We start from the raw sequence: 27,542 nt of genomic DNA, 5'->3' as shown, positions 1-27,542 counted from the left end.
TTTACCGTCGTTTTAGCGGCGGTCTGCGGGCGCTAGCGGGGTGGTTTTAACCCCCCGCTAGCGGCCGAAAAAGGGTTAAACCCGCCCGCAAAGCGCCGCTGCAGCGGCGCTTTGCCGGCGGTATTGCCGTGCTGTCCCATTGATCTCAATGGGTAGGAGCGGTTTAGGAGAGGTGAATACACCGCTCCTTCACCGCTCCAAAGATGCGGCTAGCAGGACTTTTTTCACTGTCCTGCCAGCGCACCGCCCCAGTGTGAAAGCCATCCGGCTTTCACACTGGAGTGAAAGGGGCCGTTTTTTTTCAGGCGCTACACAGGCGCTATTTTTAGCGCTGTAACGCCTGAATACCGCCCCAGTGTGAAAGCAGCCTTATGGGCAGTGACAGGTACTCTTTATGGAGGGATCTGGGGTCTCAAAGACCCCAAATCCCTTCTCCGCTGCACTTCAAAGTATTTAAAACTCAGTTTTTAAATACTTTGGGTTATTTTAAATTGGCGCTGTTGGCTGCCAAGTAAACTACATTGTTACTATAACTACATTGGTTACTACATCGGAGACCTGATCAAGGCCTATGCTGGCTTTGTTTGGGTCTCCAGCCAGCTGGCGGACGTTGCCAGTGGGGGGGTGGGCGCGGGGAGACTGGGACGTCCTCTCCCGTTCCTTGTGATAACAGCTGAGTAGCTATTTAACCGCATGAAAGTATTATCACATGAAAGCCGACCGTCGTTGCAGGCTTCACCCTGGCACAACCACTTCCCCAAAATGAAGTACATGTACGTGATTTGGCGGCAAGTAGTTAATGTGCCCGGATAGTGATAATGACTCAAAAATAGTCCATATAAAATCAATACATTTTATTTGTACAAAACCTTAAAGTAGTTGTAAACTCTGTTCCACCACTTGTACCTACAGATAAGCCTATAATAAGGTTGCAGGTACTGTAAATATCTCCTAAACTTGCCCAGTTTAGGAGATATTCATGATATACGCTGCTGTCACCGACGACATGTGCATTGCACTGAAGAAACGGCCCGCTGGTACCAGTTCTTCAGGACCTGTGTTGTTACCGGTGGCTCCCTCGCAAATGCGTGGGAGTGATGTTATCGTTTGTCCCAGCCAATCAGTGTGCTGGAGCGCATGAACCCGGAAGTAAAATCCAGTGAAAGATGTTGGCCGTGGGAGCGGAGTGTGGGCGGCACTGCAGGGAATCGTTTAAAGGTAGGTATTTCATAATGAGCCAGTGTGCGATGCATACTAGCTCATTATTCCTTTTGTCTTGCAGGTTCTTTTGGGGGGGTGGGGGGTGTGGAGGTTCCCAACCTTCTTTAAAAATTAGATGTACAGGTCCTGTAAAAAACATATTATATTTTATGCAGGGACATACAGTACACAAATCCACATAGGGATACATCCCAGAAGGTTTATGGATTGACGAGTTTTGCCCGAGATGAGGGCTTCTTTGGGATCCACTTTTCAAATAGAGCTAATAGTTTACAAAAGAAACGAAAAAGCGTGATAGATGTTAGGTACACCCCCCCCCTCCCCCCACACAATCTCAGGTGTGATACAATCAACAATAGATGTTATTGTAGGGGTAAAAAGAATCAGAAGGGTCACCAGCAAATGGAAGCCATCAGGCGCGTGCAAGATCATGGTAAAAATGAAAGTGATGATATGTAAAGTCTTATAGCCCTTCCTAGGGAGGGTCCCCAATATAGGCTGAAAAGCGGCCAAAACCATAAGGACCAGCCAATCAAAAGACAAATCATGGGCAGGAAAGAAGGCCAAACAACACCTCCCAGTGTGGGCTCCCAGATGTCACGGTGATACAAAAATTCCAATGCACAGAGTGGGTAACTTTTTGTTATTTAAAAAAAAAAAAAAAAGTCTGTACAATCACTTTAAGGTCTGCTTCATGCAAAATTAATTAAGCATCATCAATATAATATTTACTTACATTTCACAGCATTTAGTACCCTGCTGTCCAAAGGCTTCCTGCTGGGGTCACTGGTGGAAGAGCGGATCCCGGTGCCGCAGCTGTTAGCGAGGGTATTCCTGAAACAACAGCCGGTGATGCATTAGAAACTGTAACGGATGTATACTGATTAGCAGATGATGTATTAATGCAAAAGCTGAACTTGGATACACAGGACAGATAGATTTTCCAATGAAAGTTTTCTGTTGACCTGACCAGCCTCTTTTAGAGTTCTATTGTTATCAGCCCACCTCTCCGCCTCAGCCAATCACAGTAGGCTTTGTATTCATTCATAGAATCCAAAGTTTCCTCTGAATAGAGGAGCAATTCTCAGACGATTTTCTTTCCAGGAGTGCAAAGTTCTTGTCTTGCTGCCAAAGCACAGCTTTGTATACTGTATGTAGATATTGCTACATACAGTTTTTTTTTGTTTTTTTTTACAGAGCATATATCTGTTGAATCTCTTAGTGAAGTAAATGGTTTGTTTGGATTGGCTTGGTCCACACAAACTATTGGGGTTGTAAACTCTTGAGGTTTTCAACCTAATGAATTCTATGCATTAAGGTGAAAAACCTCCTGTGTTGCAGCAGCCCCCCTTTTACTTACCTGAACCCGGTCTTTCTAGCAACAGGGACAAGCACATCAGCTCCAGCTGGTGTCTCGGGTCCTGATTGAATAGATTGATGGCAGTGCAGCCATTGGCTCCCGCTGCTGTCAATCAAATCCAATGACCTGGGGAGCGGGGCTGAGTCCTGGTGTCTGTGTCAATGGATGTAGCAGCAGGGCACCGGAGCTCGCCCGCAAGAGTGCCCCGAGGGAGAGCGGCTCTCCAACAGGGCACTCGAGAAGAGGAGGGGCCAGGAACGCTGCTGAGGGACCCCAGAAGAGGAGGATCAGGGCCACTCTGTGCAAAACCAGCTGCACAGAGGAGGTATGACATTTTTTTTTTTTTTTAAACTAACCTTTTACATATCCTTTAAAATGGTTGTAAAGGGTCATTTTTTTAAAACATGTTATAAATACCTGCTCTGTGCACAGAGGAGCCCTGATCCTCTTCTCCTAGGGTCTCCTGCTGGCACACCTGGCTATCCCCCTTCTTGGTGAGCCACCATAGGAAGCTGCTTCCTATGGTGGCACACCTGGCTTGATCCTGAGCCACACTTCCTGTGTCCATAGACAGAGACAGCATGACTCAGTCCTGTCCCCCGCTCCCATGTCAGTGGCTCCTGCTATCAATCTGCCCTGTAAGGAGGGAGCTGCTGCCCACTTACAGGCTCCGGTAAGTATGGGGGGGGGGGAGGTGTCTGCTGGAGGGAGCTGCACACAGAAGATTATTTACCTTAATTCAGAGAATGCATTAAGGATAAAAATACCTTCTGCCTTTAGAACCACTTTAAATGAAACACGTAGATCAGCTTTAGGCTACATTCACATTTGCTTTAAAAATTTTACTGATCTTATTATGCAGTTTTTGGATTTTTTTTCTATCACAATAGTTCCTGCATACTGATCAGTTAATACTTATGTAAAACTCCTCCCCCCAATACCTGCATCTGGCATATGTGTAAACGCATGTCCTGAAATGCTGAATTTTCGGATTTTGTGTTACGGATCTGAACGCACCTATGGGATTGTCTCCATTGAAAACAATGCAGCTGCATTCAGATCTGCAAATACAAAATGCCATGTGAATGAGGCCTTAAGGTACTGATTTGGAACAAGCATGCAGATCAGGAGCTGACGCAGGGCCGTCTTTAAGGCAGGGCAAAAGGGGCATCTGCCCTGGGCCCTGTCATTGTTGTAGGGCCCAAAGCAGCTGCCTCATACTTGCCAACTATCCCAGTGTAAATTCCCTTGTCCCTTGAAGTTTTTTAGTCCTGTGCTGTGTCCCGTTATCTCTGTGTGAAGTGCTGGTACTAATTCTTCCCAGCTCTGCCCTATTGTTGTGTACAGATGACTCACCTTCAGACTCTGTGTTTACATGTAAATAACCGGCATTCATATGTAAATGGTGGCAGCATTACTAAGTAAATAGATGCGGCCGGCAGCATTGATATGTAAATAAACATGGCATTCATATGTGTATCATGCTCCCCTGCAGTGAGGAGATGATGTGCTGTCACCTCTAGCAACCAATCGGTGAGCAGTATTACTTTACATGATTTGCTGTAACCTCTAGCAACTTATGAGTGAGCCGTAATGTGTGCTGTAACCTCTAGCAACCAGTCATTAAGCAGTAATGATATGCTGTAACCACTGGCAACCAATCGCAATTGCTGCCTGATCTGATACAGTAAACTGAAGTCTAGCTGCTATTTATTGTATGTCTCAGAGCAGGTGGAGAGCAAAATTGCATGGGGGGGGGGGGGGCCCAAGAAATTTTTTGGCCAGGGTCCAATCAATATTAAAGACGGCCCTGAGCTGACGTCACTCTGATTTTAAGGTTGCATGCTTGTTCTGGGTCAGCGATTAAAAGATTTGACATCGAAGACGGGTAAAGAATTTGTATTCTAAAACGTGATTAACAACGGCAGCAAGTAGAACAGTTTAAATGAGGTCCTCAAAGTAGGACCCCAGCCAAAACGGCTCGACTAAAATGTGGAAGTGTTGAAACCTGACTGGTTTCCATTGCTGTCTTTATCCCTCAATGGGTAGAGTCCCCATCTTTTTCTGATCCATTGATACCTTATTGTACCCTGACACACGATTTCTCACTCTGACATCCAGCTCTGCAATCTCCACAATGGGGATGCAGGCATGCAAGTTAAGTATTCTGAAAAATCCAATAAACCATTGACAGATGTCATAAACTTAACAGACGATGAAAGTGATTTTTATGAAGCAGTCGTTACTGAACAGAAGGGACGTTTCTTGGGACAAATCAATGTATATATTTTTTTTCAAATATAGCCTTACAGGCAGCAGAATGAGGAATAGACAAATAAGAGGCAAATGGACCTACCGATCAAAAAACGTGGCAAGGAGTCGTCGTAAAAGGACCTTATGCTTCACTCCAGCACAGAGGTGACAATTCATAAGCTGTCCACGGGTGATGTATACCCCTGACCCTGCAGAAGAATATAAAAGTATAAATATATTTACTCCCAGCAAGAGACCTGAAATTGGAGGTCATTGAGATTCTTGCCATCATGCAACCTAAAAAAGGTCCAGTTTTTTTATATAAGTTGGCTTCTGCTAAACATAAAAGTGTTGGTATCAAGAATATGTGCTGAATACTAAAATCAAATGAACCTGAGCTGAACTACACCACATGAGATATTTAATTGCACCCTTATCACGCCCAAAAAAACAATATGAAGTATGGAGCAAGAGTCTTAACACAAAACCTAATCTTTACCTGGAACGCAAAAAACCTCAACCCTGAACCTGCAGTTAACTCCTTCAGTTAGCCATGAAACTCAACCTAACCACTACAACTAATAAATGCATGTCAACCAACCTCAAAACCTAATCCCGAGCCTCCAACCATCCCCTGAAACCTAACTGAGAACCTCCAAACCTATCCTAGAACCTCAAACTCACCACTACACCTACCTATGACCTCCAACTAACTTCTACACCTCACCATGAACTCCAAGTAGGGGACGCTCTCCAAGGGCTTTTGTTCAGTTTAAATACGTTTTGCATTCCAATACAAAACCCACCTAAAGCGTGTCAGAAGAAAGGTTACTACTGTAGAGCAAATGCACCTGTCAATGAATTCTAAGAAGTGTCTCAATGCCATTGACGCCCAAAGCCTGTTGACATAAGACCTAACTCTTACTCATGCACATTAACCCAACTCTAAAACGTAATCCTGATTCTCAACCCACCGACTAACACCTAGCCAGAACAACCAGATAATCCCTGGACCTAACCCAGAAACGCCAGCAATTCCCAGCTCCTAATACTGAACCTAATACAGATCTCCTTCTAGTGGTCTAGTGGAATGCAAAAAACCTCAACCCTGAACCTGCAGTTAACCCCTTCACTTAGCCGTGAAACTCAACTTAAACACTACAACTAATAAATGCATGTTAACCAACCTCAAAACCTAATCCCGAGCTTCCAACCATCCGCTGAAACCTAACTGAGAACCTCCAAACCTATCCTAGAACCTCAAACTCACCCCTACACCTACCTATGACCTCCAACTAACTTCTACACCTCACCATGAACTCCAAGTAGGGGACGCTCTCCAAGGGCTTTTGTTCAGTTTAAATATGTTTTACATTCCAATATAAAACCCACCTAAAGCGTGTCATAAGAAAGGTTACTACTGTAGAGCAAATGCACCTGTCAATGAATTCTAAGAAGTGTCTCAATGCCATTGACGCCCAAAGCCTGTTGATATAAGACCCAACTCTTACTCATGCACATTAACCCAACTCTAAGCCCTTGTACACACACGGTCGGAGATTCCGACAACCAAATCCGTCGGATTTGGTCCGTCGGATTATGTCCGACGGATTTTGTCCGAAACTGTTGCATACACACGGTCGGACAAAGTTGTCGGAAAAGCCGATCGTTCAGAACGTGATGACGTTATTTCGTTACAACGGGACTACCATCAGGCTAGTAGCCAATAGCTTTGATGTAGGAATTTGATCTGAGCATGCGTGGCACTTTGTCCGATCGGAATTCTCTACACATGATCGGAGTATGTCCGATCGGAGCATTTTGTCTGAAAATTTTACCAACAAGTTGGAAAACAGTCCGATGGAGACCACACACAGTCGGAATATTCGACAAAATGGTCCGATCGGACACATTCCGTCGGAATCTCCGACCGTGTGTACAAGGGCTAAAACGTAATCCTGATCCTCAACCCACCGACTAACACCTAGCCAGAACAACCAACTAATCCCTGGACCTAACCCAGAAACGCCAGCAATTCCCAGCTCCTAATACTGAACCTAATGCAGATCTCCCTCTAGTGGTCTAGTGGAACGCAAAAAACCTCAACACTGAACCTGCAGTTAACCCCAGTTAACCCCTTCACTTAGCCCCAGTTAACCCCTTCACTTACCCGTGAAACTCAACCTAACCACTAAAACTAATAAATGCATGTCAACCTATGACCTCCAACTAACTTCTACACCTCATCATGAACTCCAAGTAGGGGACGGTCAGAAGAAAGGTTACTACTGTAGAGCAAATGCACCTAAGAAGTGTCTCAATGCCGTTGACATAAGACCTAACTCTTACTCATGCACATTAACCCAACTCTAAAACGTAATCCTGATCCTCAACCCACCGGCTAACACCTAGCCAGAACAACCAACGAATCCCTGGACCTAACCCAGAAACGCCAGCAATTCCCAGCTCCTAATACTGAACCTAATACAGATCTCCCTCTAGTGGTTAATTTACAAATCTCTATTAAATACAAGAGCAAGCATGTTAGAATCTGAAATGATCATCAAAAATTTAATTAGAAAAAAAATGAAATGCTTTAAAATCTGCTCTCCTTGAAAATACCCCAAGCTATCCCTGTATCATTATCAATACAGAAATCCAGTACCGAACCCTCTTTAACCCCCCCCCCCCCCCCAAAAAGAGAATAGCACCTTGTGTTTTTCTCTGCTATACCTGCATGACTGTGCCATGCTGATCGTACATAGGTTCTCTCTTTCTTTTCTTTTTATTCCTTCATTCCTGACTGTTAGAAGCCTAGGGATCATGTAATCAGTAAGTTTTACTTTCCCGGAAAGGGTTATTACTCTGAAATAGAATTGGGATGATGTGATGTTGCTAGCTTAGCTGCAAATAAAGCTTAACGGGGGTTGTTTCTTAAAAAAAAAAAAAAAAAAGCCTCCATATTATTTATTTAAGACAGCAATGCTAAACTGGTGAAATTCTCAGCATATGCTTGTTTAATAGGGTTAATCTTGCTGTCATGTGAAATCCTGGAAGAAAATAATACATTCTCCAAGCCTATTATGGGGAAAGAGGTCCTTGTCCCTTGGTGATCAGGTGTTGGCTAGCCAGGGAGATTTTTAGACATTTTCACAAATTACATTCCCTGATAAATCAATGGAATGAAGACGGCGCAGTGCTGGGGCTACGGTGAGATCTCAGGGCCCGGCTCCCCCCCCCCCACCTCCCCGGCGCTCAGCTCCGTTACCTCGAATGAACTCGCACACACACAGATCTGCGGGTATTGATTCTAATTATAATGTGCTGACTGCGGAGAAGCGGAACTCCATCCCCTCCAGTCGAGTCAATCTGCAAGCTGTGAGATAGGGAGGGCGTCTGCATTATAACACAGGCTGCCAGTTCTATATGCCGAGGAAAGAGAAGGAGGAAAAAAAAAAAAAAAAAAAAGCATCTGAATGGGATTCCTGAGCTTTGGTCGAGTGAGACATTTTTATGGAGTTTTTATTAGTACAGCTTGAGGGCCCCGCCATTCAGAGAAGAAGAAGCGCAAGCAGCATCTGTAATCGGAGGTGAAAGACCAGGCCGGCAATTGAGAGAATAAAATTGCTGATGCAGTCGAAGCTCAAATGTGAACCGGAGGGCGGCCATGTTGTTAGGCTTGCATTTCACAAAAGGCTAATGGGAGAGCAGTGGGCTAAATGAACCACGGGACTTTGTAAACATAAAGAAGTAACTGTTGTTACTCATAGCAACCTACATTTAGTTTTTTTCTAATATCCTTCCAAAATCCAAACTAGTCATAATTGGGGTGGATATTTGGTTTTATTGGGGAACATATTTGAATGAAAGTTTTTGTTAACAGAATTGAGCTTTAACAAACTAAATGTCATTAAGTTGGGCTTTGCATCTACTTCAAGCTAAACCTTAAAGAGGAAGTAAACCCTGATGGGTGTTACATCCTCTTTGATTCCCTGCAAAGGTAAAGCATAATGTACTACTATACATCGCATCGCATCGCATAGTAGTCCATTATGTGTCACTTACTTGACACAGGAGCCAGCGATGCCACCGCTGTCCCCTGTAGTCCGGGGCCTCCATCTTCTCGGTGGGGTCTCGTTGCTCCGCCGCTGTCATTCGGCGAAGCCGCGATGACGTCACTCCCGCGCATGCGCACGGGAGCCGCCACTCGTGGCATATCGCCGTTGACAGCGGCACGATCAGTGCGCCTGCGCGCCGCTGTCTACAGCACATGCGCCGTAGACAGCGGTGCCTGTCTTTCGGCAAATATCGGTTTAGGAGATATTTCTTGGACCTACAGGTAAGCCTTAATCTAGGCTTACCTGTAGGTCAAAGTTGGTTGTAAGGGTTTCCAACCACTTTAAAGAATAAGTTCACATTTTAGAAAAAAATAATAATGCACATTTCTTTTTGCAGGTCATTTTTTTTTTTGGAGCCTGTAAAACATTGCAGTGCCATGCCGGTCTCCTTCAGATCTGTCAGTGTATTCATGTGCCCGTAGACGGGCAGACAGATACAATATGACAGAATCCATGAACTACCACAGCACTCCACAGCGCCATGCTAGTTCATTGAAAACTACAAGCTGACCGCCTCAAAGGATGTCAGAGCTTGTAGTTCATTCACACAGAGAGCTGTGTAAATAAATGACGTAGCCGTGTGGGCGAATTCCCCCGAACGGCTGCGCTGATTTCAAAAAGTGACACCTAGTGCAGGGAACTTCTCCCCGAACTGCTGTCACAGGGAATGTGGGAATCGGGCAGCGGCTGTAGCATTGGGAACATATTCCACCCAAAAAAGCGAACCTTTAACATGTTCCCAAAGGTGAACTTATCCTTTTAAAATTAAGTGGTAAAATTATTCACTTAATTGCTAGAGAAAAAGAGATTTAACCTTCACATATGGAAAGGCTTCTTTATAGTAAAGAAAAGAGATTTAACCTTCACATATGGAAAGGCTTCTTTATAGTAAAGAAAAGAGATTTAACCTTCACATATGGAAAGGCTTCTTTATAGTAAAGAAAAGAGATTTAACCTTCACATATGGAAAGGCTTCTTTATAGTAAGTGCTGTGAAAATGTAGAACAGACACACTAAAGAACCAGTCCTGGCCAGCTCAGTAGATGGTTTAAAAAAAAAAAAAAGCGCTGGTTACATTCCTAAATGCACCAAATATAACTCGATAATAACATTTATAGGTGATAACCCTAGAGATTGTTGATCCAGGTAACATCCGATTGCCTTATGGGGAATAAGGAAGGAATTCATTTTTCCCACTGGAGCAAACAGCGTCACAATTTATAGGTGTTTTTTTGCCATACTCTGGATCAATCCTAGGTATGAGATTCGCTATTGATTCTATTCTTTTTTTTTTTTTTTTCTTTATTGGTTGAACAAATTTACTTTTTACAAACTGACACTCTTAATCTGACCCTAATGCTTTACTATGACCTTGAAGAACACCTTCTCTTCAACCTAAAAGTTAAGCTAACACTTAAATTCTAATTTTATACCCCAACACTCACTTACTGAACACGGAAAAACATTGCTGGGTTAATTTTTTTGGTAGAACTATATTAACCACTTGCTTACTGGGCACTTAAACCCCCCTCAGTCCCAGACCAATTTTCAGCTTTCAGCGCTGATGCACTTTGAATGACAATTGCGCGGGCATACAACACTGTACCCAAATGAAATTTTTATCATTTTTTTCCCACAAATAGAGCTTTCTTTTGGTGGTATTTAGTTACAGCTCGGAGTTTTATTTTTTGCTAAACAAACAAAAAAAGATGCAAAAAAAAAAAAAAAAAAAATCATGTTTTAATAGTTTGTTATAAAATTTTGCAAACGGGTCATTTTTCTCCTTCATTGAAGTGCGCTGATTAGGCGGCACTGATAGGCTGCATTGGTGGGCACTGATGGGCTGCATTGGTGGGCACTGATGGGCTGCATTGGTGGGCACTGATAGGCTGCACTGGTGGGCACTGATAGGCATAGTTAAGGCGGCACTAATAGGCACAGATAAGGCGGCACCGATGGGCACAGATAAGGCGGCACTGATGGGCAAAGATGGGCACAGATAAGATGGCACGGATGGGTGGCACGGATAAGTGGCACGGATGGGTGGCACGGATGGGCACTGATAGGTACCACAGATAGATGGGACTGATGGGCACTGATAGGTGGCACTGATAGGTGGCTCTGATAGGTGGCACTGCTGGGCACTGATGGGCGGCACTGCTGGGCACTGATGGGCGGCACTGCTGGGCACTGATGGGCGGCACTGGGGTGCAGCACCTTTGAGGCAGATTTTGGGTGGCACTGTGGGTGGCACTGCGGGTGGCACTGTGGGCACTGCTGGGTGGCACTGTGGGCACTGCTGGGTGGCACTGTGGGCACTATGGGCACTGCTGGGTGGCACTGACAGGGGGGCACTTACTTTATTTCAGGATGGCACTGCGGGTGGCAGGTGGGCACTGGCAGGGGGCAGGTGTCCGCTGGATATGCTGGCCGTGATCGGGACTGATGTCCCGAACACGGCCGCCGGCGATCGGCTTTTTTTTTTTCTCCTCGCGCTGTCAGCGCGAGGAGGAATACTAGCCGATTACCGGCTCCGTTTTATCACATGATCAGCTGTCATTGGCTGACAGCTGATCACGTGATAAGGGGTCGGGATCGACCCCTTACACGGATCGGTGATCAGGCGAGTCTCACGGACTCGCCGATCACAGAGCGCGCCGCGCGCGCCCCTCAGGGGGCGCGCAGGCCGCTCGTAACCAGGACTACGTCAATAGACGTAGTCCCGGAAATGTGGGTCCGCGCTATTGCCGTCATTTTGCAATAGCGCGGTACCCAAGTGGTTAAGCAAATATTTTTTTCTTTGTTTATACTGCCTCTGGTTATAGATAATTAAGCCATGTGACAGGATAATGTAATTCCAGAGTATATGCATAGGTGTTTTATGGTCAGTCGCTAGCCAATAGTGGAAGAGGAAAGATGTCTGACCAGACAAACCAGTGGAGAAGATGGTGGCAGTAATGACGGTGAGCATGGATCTAATAATTATGAAAGTGATCAGACTAGGACAGGGATCTGCAATTAGCGGACCTCCAGCTGTTGCAAAACTACAAGTCCCATCATGCCTCTGCCTCTGGGTGTCATGCTTGTGGCTCTAAGAGTCTTGCTATGCCTCATGTAGTTCTGCAACAGCTGGAGGTCCGCTAATTGCATATCCCTGGACTAGGAGGTTTGATACAATTTGTGAACACAAAGAGTCTCTTATTCTCTCCCAGGTGATTTTTATTATACCATAACATATTTATCTGTCCGGGATGACGGCAGCTTCGATCTGGATCCACTATATTTTATAGACAGTCAGGCTACTTTTTGCGGTTGTCTTTGACTGAAGGATCTCTTTGATTTGTACATAGTCTATGGCATGTATCCTGTCTCTCATAGGAATTTATTTTGATGTGATATCCCCTGTTTGATAATATCACATCTAGGCGCTTGTGAGGACTAGCCCACAGGTGGCTCCTATAGGTCTCCACTCTGTGATCTGCTCTGTATTGTTTCCTATATTGGAATCTATCTTCTTGTTTGATCACCGATTGACTAATACGTATTACGTGACTCCCTTGCAAGATAGTGGGACCCCCTTTCTCTTCCTACTACTGAACCCCAAATGTGTCCTGAAGAAGTTTACAATGAAACGCGTAGACGCATTAGGGCTCACATCCATATACAGATTGTCGTCTGTATATATGATTTTGTTCTTTGTACTCAATGTATTTTTCAATAAATGTTAATATTTTTTGTATATTGTTTGTTGTGCCTTTAAAGTCCGACCATAGGTTTTCTTCTTTTGGAACCTTTTTGTTCTTCATTATTTCCCCAATTTGTGAACACCATAAAGACAAAGGCTTTCCCTGCAGCTCTGAGCTTGGTTCCACTTTAACCTCTAACTAAAATTCCACCTTAATCTTATTGGGTGCTTGCAGTGTCAGTCCTAATATTTGAGTCGCAAGTATAGACGGAGGTAGAGGAAGGCAGTGTCAACAGACAACAGAATCCTGGATACAGAATGAGAGGCCCTGAAACGTAGACATTGAAAATAGGTGGTCGTGTGCCGCTCTGCTTTCTGGTAAAAAGCATAGCATCACACGCCTGGGTAAAAAGTAGTATGAACAGCTGCCTTTGTTTTTCTGTAAAATTACGCTCCAGTAGTATCCTGTGTTCCTCCTGTACGTAGGCCCCTCTTCTCTTAAAGCGGGAGTAAACCCAGTTTCAAAAAACACTTACATTCCCGGCATGCCGGAAATGCTAACTTTCACATTGGTTGTTTTCTCAACCAAACTTTCAAACTGTCATGGTTATGCAGTGATCTTCCTGTGTTTGCTTACCTCCCCTCATGTCTTCAGACTATGAGGCCAGCCACTTACACCTGGTGGTTTTTATAACCTCTCCTCTAAGCATGGCTCCACCCCAGGCCCTATCAGGGAGCCCTATATTAACCTGTGCACTGCAGGCCATCAGTGCTGATCAACCATTGTGTATTCCTTTGTGTGTTAGTTTCCTATTTCCTGCCGTGTGCTCTTCTACTGGTTTCCGTTACCGACTTTGGCGTGTTTTGACTATCCCTGTTTGCCCGTGATCCTGACCTTTTTGGCGTGTTCCCGACTATTCCTGTCTGCTTGTGGCCCCAACCTTGGCTTTGTCCCTCACCATCCCTATCCTCCTGTTGCCTACTGTGGGTGTGAGCTGGGGGTCGCGACCTGGAGCCAGTTGTAGCCAAGTCCATCATCACCACTCGAGGCTCTGGTGAACACCTGCTTGCTCTTAGACTCCGCGCCCCAGGGAATCTTACGCTCTAACCCCAGTGGGATCTGTCCCCCATCTGCAGCAGTCTGCCTTAGGGTCCACAACCTTGCGGTGCACTCCTGATCCCTACGGTGTGCACCTGTCACCTCGCCTCAAGGTGACCTGACACAAACCATCCAATGGCTGGTGTCATAACTGATCACATGTGCAGCATTATGGCAGTTGAAGAATTATTAGAGGCCAAGATGGCAGCTTCCTTGACTGAAAACGATAGGAGGGTTTACTTCCACTTTAAGAAAGTGCTCGAGAGCTGCCGATGCTAAAAACATCACGTAGGCGCAGCACACATGTATGCATAAAGTCTACGACTCTAAATCAATAATGTGTCAACCAACAGTTAAAAAAAAAAAGCTCTCCAGCACCTCGCAGGTTAACAAGATAGATTTGGAAGGAAAAGAAAAAGAAATATGTTCAAACTCCCCAAGGAAGGAGGTGGGATAAAACCCCAAAACACCTGCCAGCGCTGATATTAATTCACCGGAGGAAATAAGTCCATCGCTGGATGCATTATGAGCTGGAGATATTAATCTGCCTGCTGCAGATTGAAAAATGCAAATCGGACTCATCCACAGGTGCGCGCAGGCACGATTTACAGTTGTTCCTCACTGCGAAAATAACCCGTGTCACATTTAATAGTGCCACATAAAATGTAAACGCCAACAAAATGAATATTCTGGCTGCATAACGAGTGCTGGTATTCTGTATGCTAACAAGCGTTTACAGCGACCCGGCTATTGTGCTGCGCAAGTAAATTGATTTGGTTGGAAACATACACAGTAGTTTGGATGTCGGCAGTGTTTTGCGGGGGCGACTGTGTGAGAGAGGAGACTTAAAGGGCCAGGTATTCAAAATTATTATTAGGTTCTTGTTAAAGTGTTAACAACGTTCACTATAGTCTTATCTGCTTTTTATCTTTGGGTAGGAGGGTGTAAAAATGTCTCTCTTCTAAATCTTAGCGTGCAACAATATTTAAAAAAAATCTTGTTTCTCTGTATAGTTTGTATTTATACATGTCCTTGGGGGGGGGGGGTGGTAATATTTGCTAATTACATATACGAATACTGTGCTTCCGAATTGTTAGCAGTGCTAAACAACACTCCTCCAAATCATCAGATGTTCAGACCTCTGCTTCCACTCGTACGCTGACGACACGCAACTTTATTTCCGTATCACTGGACAAAGAGATCACCACCACCAACTAGAAAATTGCCTCAATTTAATAAAGACTGGATGACCACCAACTCCCTCAAACTCAACGAATCAAAGACAGAGCTTCTTATCCTACACCCAAACCATAATTCCCTAACCAAAACCTCCTGGACACCACCCGCCATCTTTGGGAAGACCATCTCCCCAAAGACCAAGGCCAAGAGTCTCGGGGTCATTTTGGACTCACAAATGTCAATGGATGCACAAATAGGAGCAGTAGCCAGTGGTCCTCACCATCTGCTACGCCTGCTAAGCAGACTCATCCCTTTTATCCCAAAGAATGACAAGGCAGTGGTAGTTGGAACAGTCATTAATTCACGACTGGACTACGCAAACTCACTTTACATAGGATTACCACAATATCAACTGGCGCGATTACAACTGATCCAAAACATGGCGGCAAGGCTGATAACAGGAAAAAAAACCCTGGGAATCCATCTCCCCTTCCCTGAGGAACCTACATTGGCTGACCGTAAAGAATCGGATCACATTCAAGACCCTCTGCCTCACCCACAAATGCGTGCATAGAGACGCTCCTCAATACCTAATTGAGAAAAGAAATCCTTACACACCAAACCGCAGTTTTTCGATCAGCTAACAAAAACCTCCTCCTCGTGCCCAAATCCCGGTACAAATCAAAGGAGGATCGGAGATTCATGGTCCAAGGACCTCGGTTATGGAATGCTCTACCAACCAACATCCGCCTGGAAGAAAAACACCTGGCCTTTAGGAAAAAACTCAAGACCTTCCTCTTCTAGATGGACAACCAAGCTCTTCCCAGCACCTTGAGGGGATTCGGTTCAGTATTTCATTCATTCATAGTTTCATAGTTAGTAAGGTTGAATAAAGACACCAGTCCATCCAGTTCAACCTGAGTGAGTGTCTACCCCTATCCCTGTACATTGCACACTCACATTGGTCCCTACCCTCAAGGAGCCCACAATCTAAGGTCCCCATTCATATACTAGGGCCAATTTTGCACAGAAGCCAGTTAACCTACCTGCATGTCTTTGGAGTGTGGGAGGAAACTGGAGTACTCGGAGGAAACCCACGCAGGCACAGGGAGAACATGCAAACTCCAGACAGGTAGTGTCGTGGTTGGGATTTGAACCAGCGACCCTTGTTACTGCTAGGTGAGAGTGCTAACCACTACACCACTGTGCCGCCCATCCTTTCATCCATTCATTCATTCATTCATTCATAAACAGTGACTGTTCCTACCCATCCGCACATACCTACTACTCACGTCAGACCCGACTCAAAGCAATTGATTTTTTTTATAGACTTACATTCACAATGCTCCGAGTATCCAGGGTTCTTGTAATCTATACGTGATATGAAGGAGCTCGGCAAGCACAGTTTTTTTTTTTATATATTTTTTTATCTTTAGCATGTTTTCATTAAAAAGAATTATGTGATTTGGTAAGGCTGACGTGCCCTATTAATTCTCATGAAAAATGAATTTTATACGACAGGTCCACTTTTGACATTCATTGATAAATCTGAAATGTTTTCAGAAGCATATCGGAGGAGGATAAAGTACTGAAAAGTATTGTAGCTGTACCGTCTCTCTCCATTTTGTAAAGGACTGCACAAACTGTTAGCGTTATGAAATCCATAGCAATAATAATAAAAAAGCAGGAAGGGATTATATTCCCATCCACTGCAGTCTAAAAAAAAAATACTTTGAGCTGTAAGCCTCCTTTTAGCCTGAAATAACGTAATAACTTGAATAACTGTCATTTTCAGAGAATATACAGGAACATAGATATCTGTGACTATCATTAGTGTTTTATGTGGCACCATTTTTACATTTTAGGCTTCAAGAACCATTAAGGCACAATATAAACATTTAATTCGCCCCCCCCCCCCCCCCACAAAAGCATTCAGTCAGGGGTGTCTATAACTACACACAGACATGACGATGATCTCACGGATACAAGGGGCTCATTTCAGAGCAGAACACAGGTTTCATCATTTGCAACACTGTGAAATCCATGTGGTCTATTCAGCTAAGCACTGCAAATTGCAAGAACAACATGAAAAGCGCATTGACCCAGACAAAGCAAGCTGAGTCACCTTTTTACTGTTCGGGCTACAGTAAACTCAACTCTGATTGGCAGCCACAGATTTCCATGTGCTACAATTGAGGCATATGTCAGAAAGTGTTCAGGACAATGTTGGATGGGGGTTTCCCATTAGAGTGTTTTTTTTTACCCATCCTACTAAAAACCCTACTTTACAATGCCAATTATGAGACTGCTGCTACATTACAAGTGCCTCTCTCTGTCTCTTGTAACGCAGTACCAGCCAGTAGATTAGAACCTCAGTCTCTTGGTACACAGACATTGTAATGACAGCCTTTTAAGGCAGTGGAAGACTTTGGTTTGATGGCCTCTTGTTAGACTGTGGAAGATTTGGTAGGATGGTCTCCTGTAAAGCCAGCCATAGATGGAGCGATTTTCTTTCCTGTAACCACATGTAAAATCCGACAAGCTGGTTGTACCCAAGTTGATTGATTGATCAACTTTTGTACATTCAGCCTGCCAATACATGGTTCCTGCTGAACTGACAGTCTACGGCTAAGCCTCTCCAGTGGGGGCACGCAGCGCGGCGATCGATGGTGTGGTGTGTCAGTCTGACACACCGCATTCTCTGATTCTGGTAAAGAGCCTCTGATGTAGGCTCTTTACTATGTGATCAGCTGTGTCCAATCACAGTGTAAACAGAGCCGTTTATTGGCTTTTCCTCTACTCGCACTGAGAGACGCGAGTAGAGGAGAGCCAATCAGGTGCTCTCCTGACAGGGGGGGGATCTGCATTGATAATCAGCGCAGACCCGTTGAGGATGCCCACTGGAGACCCCCAGGTGAGCACACCAGGGATCAGTGCCTATTAGGATGGAACTCTGTGCCCATCAGTGATTGCCTGTCAGTGCCACCCATCAGTGCTGCCTATAAGTGCCCATCAGTGCCACCTATGAATGCCCATCAGTGCCCCCTATCCGTGCTGCATACAAGTGCCACCTCATCAGTGCCACCTCATCAGTGCCGCCTCATCAGTGCCGCCTATAAGTGCCCATCAGTGCCACCTATGAATGCCCATCAGTGCCCCCTATCCGTGCTGCATACAAGTGCCTCATCATCAGTGCCGCCTCATCAGTGCTGCCTATAAGTGCCCATCAGTGCCACCTATGAATGCCCATCAGTGCCCCCTATCCGTGCTGCATACAAGTGCCTCATCATCAGTGCCGCCTCATCAGTGAAGGAGAAAACGTACTTAAAACGTTTTGTAACAAAAAAATTCTGTCTTTTTTTTTATTTTTATTTGGAGCACAAAAAATACAAAAAACCCCAGTGGTGATTAAATACCACCAAAAGAAAGCTCTATTTGTGTGTGTGTGTGTGTGTGTGGGGGGGGGATTATAAAAATTTTGTTTGGGTACAGTGTTACATGACTGCCCAATTGTCATTCAAAATACGACAGTGATGAGAGCTGAAAATTGGACAGGGCAGGAAGGGGGTGAAAGTGCCCTGTATTGACGTGGTTAAGGTGGAAATAGACTTTCTTACATCATCAGACATATAACAATGCATGCTTGCGCTTTAATTTTTTTATGAAAAACTCTCCTGATCAAAATCTACCAAGCTGCTGCTTCCCTCTGCTAGTTTCCAGGCCATCCTGGTGATCCCCTGGCTTCAGTGCTTTTTTTAGTTACCGGGCAGAATACGTATGCATTTAATTTCACAAACTTCATACTGGAGATATGTGGTGAAAGCAGACATAGTCAGACAACTAGCATTTTCCGGGGGAGACCAGCAGTGGCAGCTTTAATAGTTCACTGCCCAGTCCATTCAGCAAATCTGCAGCATCCCACCACTTGCCAGCAGGCCACTAAATTCAGATAAAGCCACAACAGCATTACACAAGAACCCAGAAGATCAGAAAGCAGATCAATAGGATTCACTTACTTGCAAAGTTGTGGTTATTTGTTTCTTTCTCTAACAGCTGTAGAAATAAGGAATCTAAGTACTTCAAGGTTGTGTGATGCCCTCACCAAATCGGGAAAATCGCTCATCATGTGGAAGAAACATGGGACTTTGGCTCATAGCATGTATTTAAGACTTTCCCTGGATTTTTGTAGATTGACTCCCTAGTAGCAACCAATCAATATTTATCGTGCAATAGAAAATAAGAGTGGAAAAATAAGAGACTGAATAGGAATGGCTGTCATAAATTGTCCAAAACCATACATCCTTCCGACGGGTCCCTCCATACCTTACTGCTGTTCCTAGTGAACAAAAAAGGCACGGCTGATTGAACAAATTGTATTTACCTGCCACCAGTTCCAGCTTCTCCCCCGGGTCACCTTCTGAGTAGAGCTTCGGGTGGCAGCGGTAGCCAATCTGACTAATGAGACTCGCTGGAAGTGCCACCAGGTCTCTCCGAATCAGGACACAAGAACGATTCTCCAATGAAGTCTGGATTTGATCTTTCTCCTGACCAACTAATGGAAAAATAAAATAAAACAAGAAAAGTATAAACATTAGTGATCATTTTTAAGAGCACAACACTCAGCAATGCTGGGGGACGATGATTCTTGGGGTACCCAACTTTCTTCCCCCAAACACTTCTCTTCTCAAGGTGATTGCTCCTTCTACAATCTGTCCTCTGTGGATACTCTGTGTTGGTGGAGGATGCCACCGTTCTATCAACTCTCCTCTCCTAAACACGCTGTGCTGCTGGAAGACCCCACCATTCTGCCAACTCTCTTCTCCTAAACATGCTCTGCTGCAGGAAGACCCCATCATTCTGCCAACTCTCCTCTCCTAAACACGCTGTGCTGCAGGAAGACCCCACCATTCTGCCAACTCTCCTCTCCTAAACACGCTCTGCTGCAGGAAGACCCCACCATTCTGCCAACTCTCCTCTCCTAAACACGCTGTGCTGCTGGAAGACCCCATCATTCTGCCAACTCTCCTCTCCTAAACACGCTGTGCTGCTGGAAGACCCCATCATTCTGCCAACTCTCCTCTCCTGAAATACTATGTGCTGCTGGAGGACTCTGCTCCTTCTGCTATCAAACTCTCCTCTCCTGAAATACTATGTTCTACTGGAGGAATCTGCTCCTTCCACTATCTAAAATGTCCTCTGTGGATACTCTGTGTTGGTGGAGGATGCCACTTTTCTATCAACTCTCCTCTCCTAAACACGCTGTGCTGCTGGAAGACCCCATCATTCTGCCAACTCCCCTCTCCTGAAATACTATGTGCTGCTGGAAGACTCTGCTCCTTCTGCTATCAAACTCTCCTCTCCTGAAATACCCTGCTATGCTCTGCTGGAGGACTGTGTTTCTTTTGCTGTCTAAAGCTGGCCATAAGTCACTTTTTTTGTTCCGCCATTAAGCTAAACAAAAAAAAATTATTGCTGTTCGCTGCTGGAGGAGTCTGCTCCTTCTGCTATCGAACTCTCTTCTCCTGCAATATTATGCGCTGCTGGAGGAGTCTGCTCCTTTTGCTATCGAACTCTCTTCTCCTGCAATATTATGCGCTGCTGGAGGAGTCTGCTCCTTCTGCTATCGAACTCTCTTCTCCTGCAATATTATGCGCTGCTGGAGGAGTCTGCTCCTTTTGCTATCGAACTCTCTTCTCCTGCAATATTATGCGCTGCTGGAGGAGTCTGCTCCTTTTGCTATCGAACTCTCTTCTCCTGCAATATTATGCGCTGCTGGAGGAGTCTGCTCCTTCTGCTATCGAACTCTCTTCTCCTGCAATATTATGCGCTGCTGGAGGAATCTGCTCCTTTTGCTATCAAACTCTCCTCTCCTGAAATACTATGTTCTACTGGAGGACTCTGCTCCTTCCACTATCTAAATGTCCTCTGTAGATACTCTATGTTGGTGGAGGACGCCACCGTTCTATCAACTTTCTTCTCCTAAACACGCTGTGCTGCTGGAAGACCCCACCATTCTGCCAACTCTCCTCTCCTTCCGCTATCGAACTCTCTTCTCCTGCAATATTATGCTCTGCTGGAGGAATCTGCTCCTTCCGCTATCTAAATATCCTCTCCTGAAATACTATGCACTGCTGGAGGACTCTTCTCCTGTCTAACTGCTTACCTGAAATACCCTGCTATGCTCTGCAGGAGGACCATGTTCCTTTTGCTGTCTAAAGCTGGTCACAGATGGGTCACTAAATTCCTCCATCCACACAAGTGAGGATGAAGAAATACACTGACCAGTGGCTGAAGCCGCAGACTGACAAAAGTTTTTCAATATTCATGTTCAACAAAAGAAGACCCAACAATCGTATTCACAGCGCTTCACTTTTTCCACATTTTATGTTACAGCCTTATTCCAAAGTGAATTAAATTCATTATTTTCCCCAATTCTACAAACAATACCCCATAATGACAACATGAAATAAAAAACAAAAAATGTACATAAGTATTCAGAGGCTGTAATGCCCTGTACACACGATCGGAAATTCAGGAGCAAAAGTCCGATGGAGCATACACATGGTTGGAATTTCTGACCAAAATCTCACATCGGACTTTTGCCGGCGGAATTTCCGATCCTGTGTACGGGGCATTACAGCCAAACTGAGCCAGGGGAGAAAGGCCTTATTCAGAGAGGTGACCAAGAACCCGATGGTCACTCTGACAGAGCTCCAGCGTTTCTCTATGGAGAGTGGAGAACCTTCCAGAAGAACAACCATCTCTGCAGCACTCCACCAATCAGGCCTGTATTGGTAAAGTGGCCAGGCGGAAGCCACTCCTCAGTAACAAGCACATGACAGCCCATCTGGAGTTTGTCACCTGAAGGACTCTCAGACCATGAGAAACAAAATTCTCTGGTCTGATGAAACAAAGACTGAACTCTTTGGCCTGAATGGCAAGCGTCATGACTGGAGGAAACCAGGCACCGCTCATCACCTGGCCAATACCATCCCTACAGTGAAGCATGGTGGTGGCAGCATCATGCTGTGGGGATGTTTTTCAGTGGCAGGAACTGGAGACTAGTCAGGATCAAGGGAAAGATGAATGCAGCAATTTATAGAGAGATCCTTGATGATAACAGGCTCTAGAGCGCTCTGGACCTCAGTCTGGGGTGAAGGTTCATCTTCCAACAGGACAACGACTAGGGTTGCCACCTGTCCAGGATTCACCCGGACAGTTCGGGTTTGGAATCATGCGTTTGGGTTTCAGACTGCCTGAAACCCGGACACATTATTTAAACTGGACTATGGCTTCCTAGCAGGGTTGCTGTATGCAGTTGTCTAAGCTGAGAGTATCTGTTACACTCTTTAACACTGCCCAAAGCCAGCACTAACAACCCCCCCCCAAACACACACACAGGAGAGAAAGAGGGCAGGATCTGCGCCCCCCCCACCCACACCCCTACGTGTCTGCCCACACTCCAATCCCTGGTGCTGAGCCCCAGAATAGGAAAGTAAGTCGGGCCGGAAATTTGAAGTCCAGCAGCCTCAGATACATCTGGGTGAGAGGTGGTGAGTGAGCTCACCATCCATCCCTGTCTGTCTGTGACTTAAGTCTCCCCCCTTCTCTCTCCTGCCTCTGAGTAAGTACACTAAGGCAAATCAGGGTTCTCAGAGCACCCCTTACATCAGATTTCCCCTTTACACCAGAGGCCACAGTGTTTCCCCTTTATATCAGTCTTCTCCGTACATCAGAGTTCTCAGGGTCCCCCCTTAAATCAGGGTTCCTAGAGCATCCCTTATGTTAGAGTTCTCCCTTACATCAGAGTCTGCAGAGTCCCCCCTTGCGGTGAAAGGGAACTCTGCGAGTTCAGATGTAAAAGGGGAACTCTGTGGACTCTGATGTAATGGGGGACTCTTGTTCTTAACTTCATATGATTAGAAATGTTATTTAATAGCAAAATATATATATAGTTTATACGATTAAAAAAATTGCAGTGCTCTGCTAAAGTGTTCGGGTTTGACTTGAAGAAAAGGTGGCAACAATAAGCACACAACCAAGATAACAAAGGAGTGACTACGGGGCAACTCTGTGAATGTCCTTGAGTAGCCCAGCCAGAGGCCAGACTTGAACCCGATTGAACACCTCTGGAGACATCTAATAATGGCTGTGCACCACGCTCCAAATCCAACCTGATGCACCGACGCTCCAAATCCAACCTGATGCACCGACGCTCCAAATCCAACCTGATGCACCGACGCTCCAAATCCAACCTGATGCACCGACGCTCCAAATCCAACCTGATGCACCGACGCTCCAAATCCAACCTGATGCACCGACGCTCCAAATCCAACCTGATGGAGCTTGAAAGTTCCTACAAAGAGGAACGGGAGAAACTGCCCAAAAATAGATGTACCAAGCTTGTAGCATCATACTCAAAAAGTCTTGAGGCTGTAATTGGTGCCAAAGGTGCTTCAACAAAGCATTGAGCAAAGGCTGTGAATACTTGCGTACATGTGATTTTTCTTTTCTTTGTTTGAAATCTTTGCAAATTTATTTTTAAAAAAATTCTCTCACGTAGTCATTATGGGGTATTGTTTGTAGAATTTTGAGGAAAATAATTAATTAAAAGTTGGGTGCCCCTAAAAAAAAAAAAAAAAAAATTTAAAGTCAGCAGCTACAAATACTGCAGCTGCCGACTTTTTAATAATCGGATAATCGGACACTTACCTGTCCCAGGGTCCAGCGATGCGGGGGAACTAAGCCCCCCCCCCCTCGTTCCCCTCTCCGCTCGCGGCGCCATCATTCGTACTGTGGGCACCCGGCTGTGGCTACACATCCCGGCACCCACTGCGCATGCGCGAGCGGCGCAGGGCGCCGTGATACGCCGCACAGTCATCTGGGACACGTGACAGGTCCCAGATGACTGTGCAGCGCGAGGGGGAAGTGATGTCACCAGCCCGGGCAATGAAGAAGGCAGACTATGAGGGACCCCCTAGCAACAGGTATTTAGAGGTGAGTAAAAAAAAATAAAAATTTTCACAATTATTTTATTTATTTATTTTTAAGATTTTTAAACACTTTTTTAATTTTTGGTGGCAACACCACTTTAAAACATTTTGGAATAAGGCTGTAACATAACAAAATGTGGAAAAAGTGAAGCGCTGTGAATACTTTCCAGATGCACTGTATACTCTCCTGAAAATACTACTGCTATAGGACTCAGTTACTTCACAATTTAACTTTCCTCTCTTGGGGTATTCTGCGCCTTCTGCTATTTTAGCATTTACATTTTTGCACTTCACATATTGCAATATACTTCCAAGCGGAACCCTTTTTATCCAGTCCCTCTCCTTGCTACAAAGACGTAAAACTATGTCATATCCTTGGAGTTAGTGTAGGGACTGGACAGGAAGGGATCACTGTGAGGCAGCTGGCCAGCTTGAACATCATAATATGTTCTTCACATTACACGCACAAACCATTTGGAAATAAACAAGGGCTCATCACAACGTTGGCGAGAGATGCGACTACATTCTGATCTAATATATCGCAGTGTCTGTATCAACAGATATTAATTATGTCAGATCTGCCCGACAGAACAAAGGAAGTCCGCGCCGCCAAAACTGGCAGCCACAAAATCTGCCGTGGTGGCATCTTTGCAACAAGTACCAGACCTTCTCAGAGTGGCATGGGCACAGGCTACTCCAAACAGATCTGTCATTGTTTAGCACGGAACTAGATGCTGCCCAGACAGAACGGAGGCGCCCACTACCTACAGCAACAGACGCTCCGTTCTGCCAACTGCAGGCAAAACATGGAACAAGCTGCGACATCACCGCACCTTATTAAAAGGAGCTTTTAATAACATATATGTAAATGTTTCTTAAGATAATCAGACCTAAAGAAAGATTAGGGCTGTGAAAATTAAAGATTAATTCCTCGATTAATCGTTAATTTTTTTGATCGATCAAAATTATTTTGACCGGTACTCACCTCTCCGCCGACTTCCCGGGTCTTCAGGGAGTTCTGCCGGAGATCCGTTGACGTCACCGTGCCTCAGTCTGCTAACGAAGGGAAGGGGGGGAGGAGTCCGGTGACGTTGAAGTTTCTGATTGAATGTAACGTGTACGGGGGTGGAGCTATGCATGACGTCACCCGCTGCTGCGCCTACGGAACTAACACGATTGTCGGCTTTACATGCTGTGTTTTTATCATCTTTATGTGAATAGTTTGTGTTTGAACACAAAAATGAAATCTTATACTTAAAGCGGAGGTCCACCCTAAAGTGGACCTTCCGCTCATTGGAACCCTCCCCCCCTCCGGCGCCACAATTGGCACCTTTCAGGGGGGAGGGGGGTGCAGTTACCTGGATAATCCAGGTAACTGCACCCACTTCCGGGATAGCTCTCTGCGGAAAAGGGCGTAGATCTACGGCCCTTTCCGAAAGTCCCCCGCTGCCTGCTGGGAAACACACAGATCCCAGAGGCAGCGGGTCCATCCTTATTGCGCAGCGCGATTCGCGCATGCGCAGTAGGGAACCGGGAAATGAAGCTGAAAGGCTCCACTTCCTGATTCCCATACCCAAGATGGCGGCGGCAGCACCCGGGAGACGATCGAGAGATCGGCTTCGGGTGCCGACATCGCGGGCGCGCTGGGCGGGTAAGTGTCATCATTTTAAAAGTCAGCAGCTGCTGTATTGGTAGCTGCTGGCTTTAAAAAAAAACAAAAAAAAAACGGCGGACTCCCGCTTTAAGCGGTGAGCACTTAGATCTTTTCTTTCTACCCATGACCTGAGATTGTGAGAGAAGTTTATGGTCTGTGTTAACCCTTTTCATACCCGCATGCATGACCACCTGTTTGAACAGGGGTCCATGCCATAAGGTGAGAGGGATTAGTTAGACCGGAGGTGGAGGGATAGTCACTCTACTGTGGAAAAAAAAAAATGTACTTACCTCAGTGCTACAGTTTGAATTTAAAACGTTTGTGTGAACTGTGAAGTTAAGTCATGGATTGTGGAAAGTAACTAGTGTCAGGTGATTGTATATAGTGTATACCACATTTACCACTGACTAATGCAGAGTTGCAATGCAAGGAGATCAGCTAAAAGTAGCTGGATCTGTATGTGCGTTATAATTAATCGAAATTAGTCGATTAATCGATTTAAAAAAAAATTGATTAATCGAACACAAAATTTTTAATCAGTAACAGCCCTACTAAATATAAGTGAGATTAAAGGACTGCACCACCCAAAACGACAATACTAGTGCTTGGTGGATGCTTTTCAGGTTTCTCGGGTGGTGCGTTCCAAGGTCTACACACCTGCCAGTACCGTTACGATAGTCCTTTTCTCCCCCGCTGGATTTTTTATTGATTATATTGTGAAGGAGCAGAAACGCTCCAAGGTGGGCCAGAACATAGCTGAGAAATACCACCAGACTCCACTTATAAGTAAAACTGCATTTTTCGGTAGACTCGGCCTTCTTCCTTTGCAAGGCAATAAGGTTCAGTGTATAGGTTTGGTTGTCTGTTAACTTGGAGGAGTTATTTAAGGAAAGGCGCAGTCTGGAAAGAGTTAACGCTAGCTGCGTATCGGGGATTTTGGACAGGTTACACAGTGTTCCGCTAAATGCCAGCTCCTCCCAGATTTGTATTCCTATAAAATTCCCAGGGAGAAGAACAGCTTCTTGTGGCCTTTAGAACCGGCTTGCTCTGTCCTTTTTTAGAGCTTTGCCTTGTCACAAGTTGTGAAGTTTATAAATACTCGTATTTCACCGGCACCTCGCGTCTCGCAGAACATCTGCCAGTGTGCCTGTGCGATTAAACATTCACCCCTTGTCAGCCAGAGTGGCCACAAAAAAAAAAACTCGCTGAGGTTATATTAGGATACGCTGTATGCTCATGTTAACACCTTCCCATTGTGTTCAAGGGCCAGCAATCGGTAAAGAAGAACTGCGCCGAGCGATGCAGGGGCACAGAATAGTGACCGGATTAAATGGCGCTAACAATTTAGAAAATCTGACATCCTCTCTTCAACGCCAACTGATTTTCTACAACAGTTTTGGGTGAGATTTACTAAAACCGGTGAGTGCAAAATTTGGTGTAGTTGTGTATGGTAGCCAGTCAGCTTCTAACTTCAGCTTGTTCAATTAAGCTTTGGTAAAAAATAAACCTGGAAGCCGATTTGGTTTCTATGCAAAGCTGCACCAGATTTTGCACTCTCCAGTTTTAGTAAATCAATCCCTTTGTGTCCCTAAAGGATATTCATAGTAAATTTGACTATGAATATAATATACCGTATTTATCGGCGTATAACACGCACTTTTTTCACCTTAAAATCAGGGGAAAATCGCAGGTGCGTGTTATACGCCGATCCCCCACTATTTTGGAGTCTCTGGGTGGCTTTCAGCCGCCTTCGGCCCTTCTCAGTGGTTTTCGGCCCTTCTTGGCGGTCGAAAGCCGACGAGAACGGCCGAGAGCGGTCGAAAGCCGACGAGAAGGGCCAAAGGCGGTCGAAAGCCGACGAGAAGGGCCAAAGGCGGTAGAAAGCCGACGAGAAGGGCCGAAAGACGACGAGAAGGGCCAAAGGCGGTCAAAAGCCGACGAGAAGGGCCGAAGGCGACCGAGAATGGCCAAAAGCCGACG

At 45.3% G+C, this 27,542-nt stretch overlaps 1 protein-coding gene across 2 annotated transcripts in view; it reads right to left on the bottom strand.

The window, feature by feature from the left end:
* NACC2 (NACC family member 2) overlaps positions 1–27,542 on the bottom strand; it is a 281,512-nt gene that overhangs the window by 24,118 nt on the left and 229,852 nt on the right. For both annotated transcript variants that reach the window (XM_077468215.1, XM_077468216.1), the window contains 3 exons: positions 19,297–19,467; positions 4,938–5,043; positions 1,958–2,055 (listed from right to left, as the gene is read on the bottom strand). In XM_077468215.1, the coding sequence (XP_077324341.1) occupies positions 1,958–2,055; positions 4,938–5,043; positions 19,297–19,467 (375 nt within the window). The remainder of the gene's footprint in view (positions 1–1,957; positions 2,056–4,937; positions 5,044–19,296; positions 19,468–27,542) is intronic.

The sequence above is a fragment of the Lithobates pipiens genome, unplaced genomic scaffold (genome assembly GCF_037356315.1).
Source record: "Lithobates pipiens isolate NorthernLeopardFrog02 unplaced genomic scaffold, aLitPip1_a1.2 Scaffold_11, whole genome shotgun sequence".
Classification (NCBI taxonomy): domain Eukaryota; kingdom Metazoa; phylum Chordata; class Amphibia; order Anura; family Ranidae; genus Lithobates; species Lithobates pipiens.
Note: the sequence above shows the minus strand (reverse complement) of the source record. Positions and strands in the feature narration are given on the sequence as shown.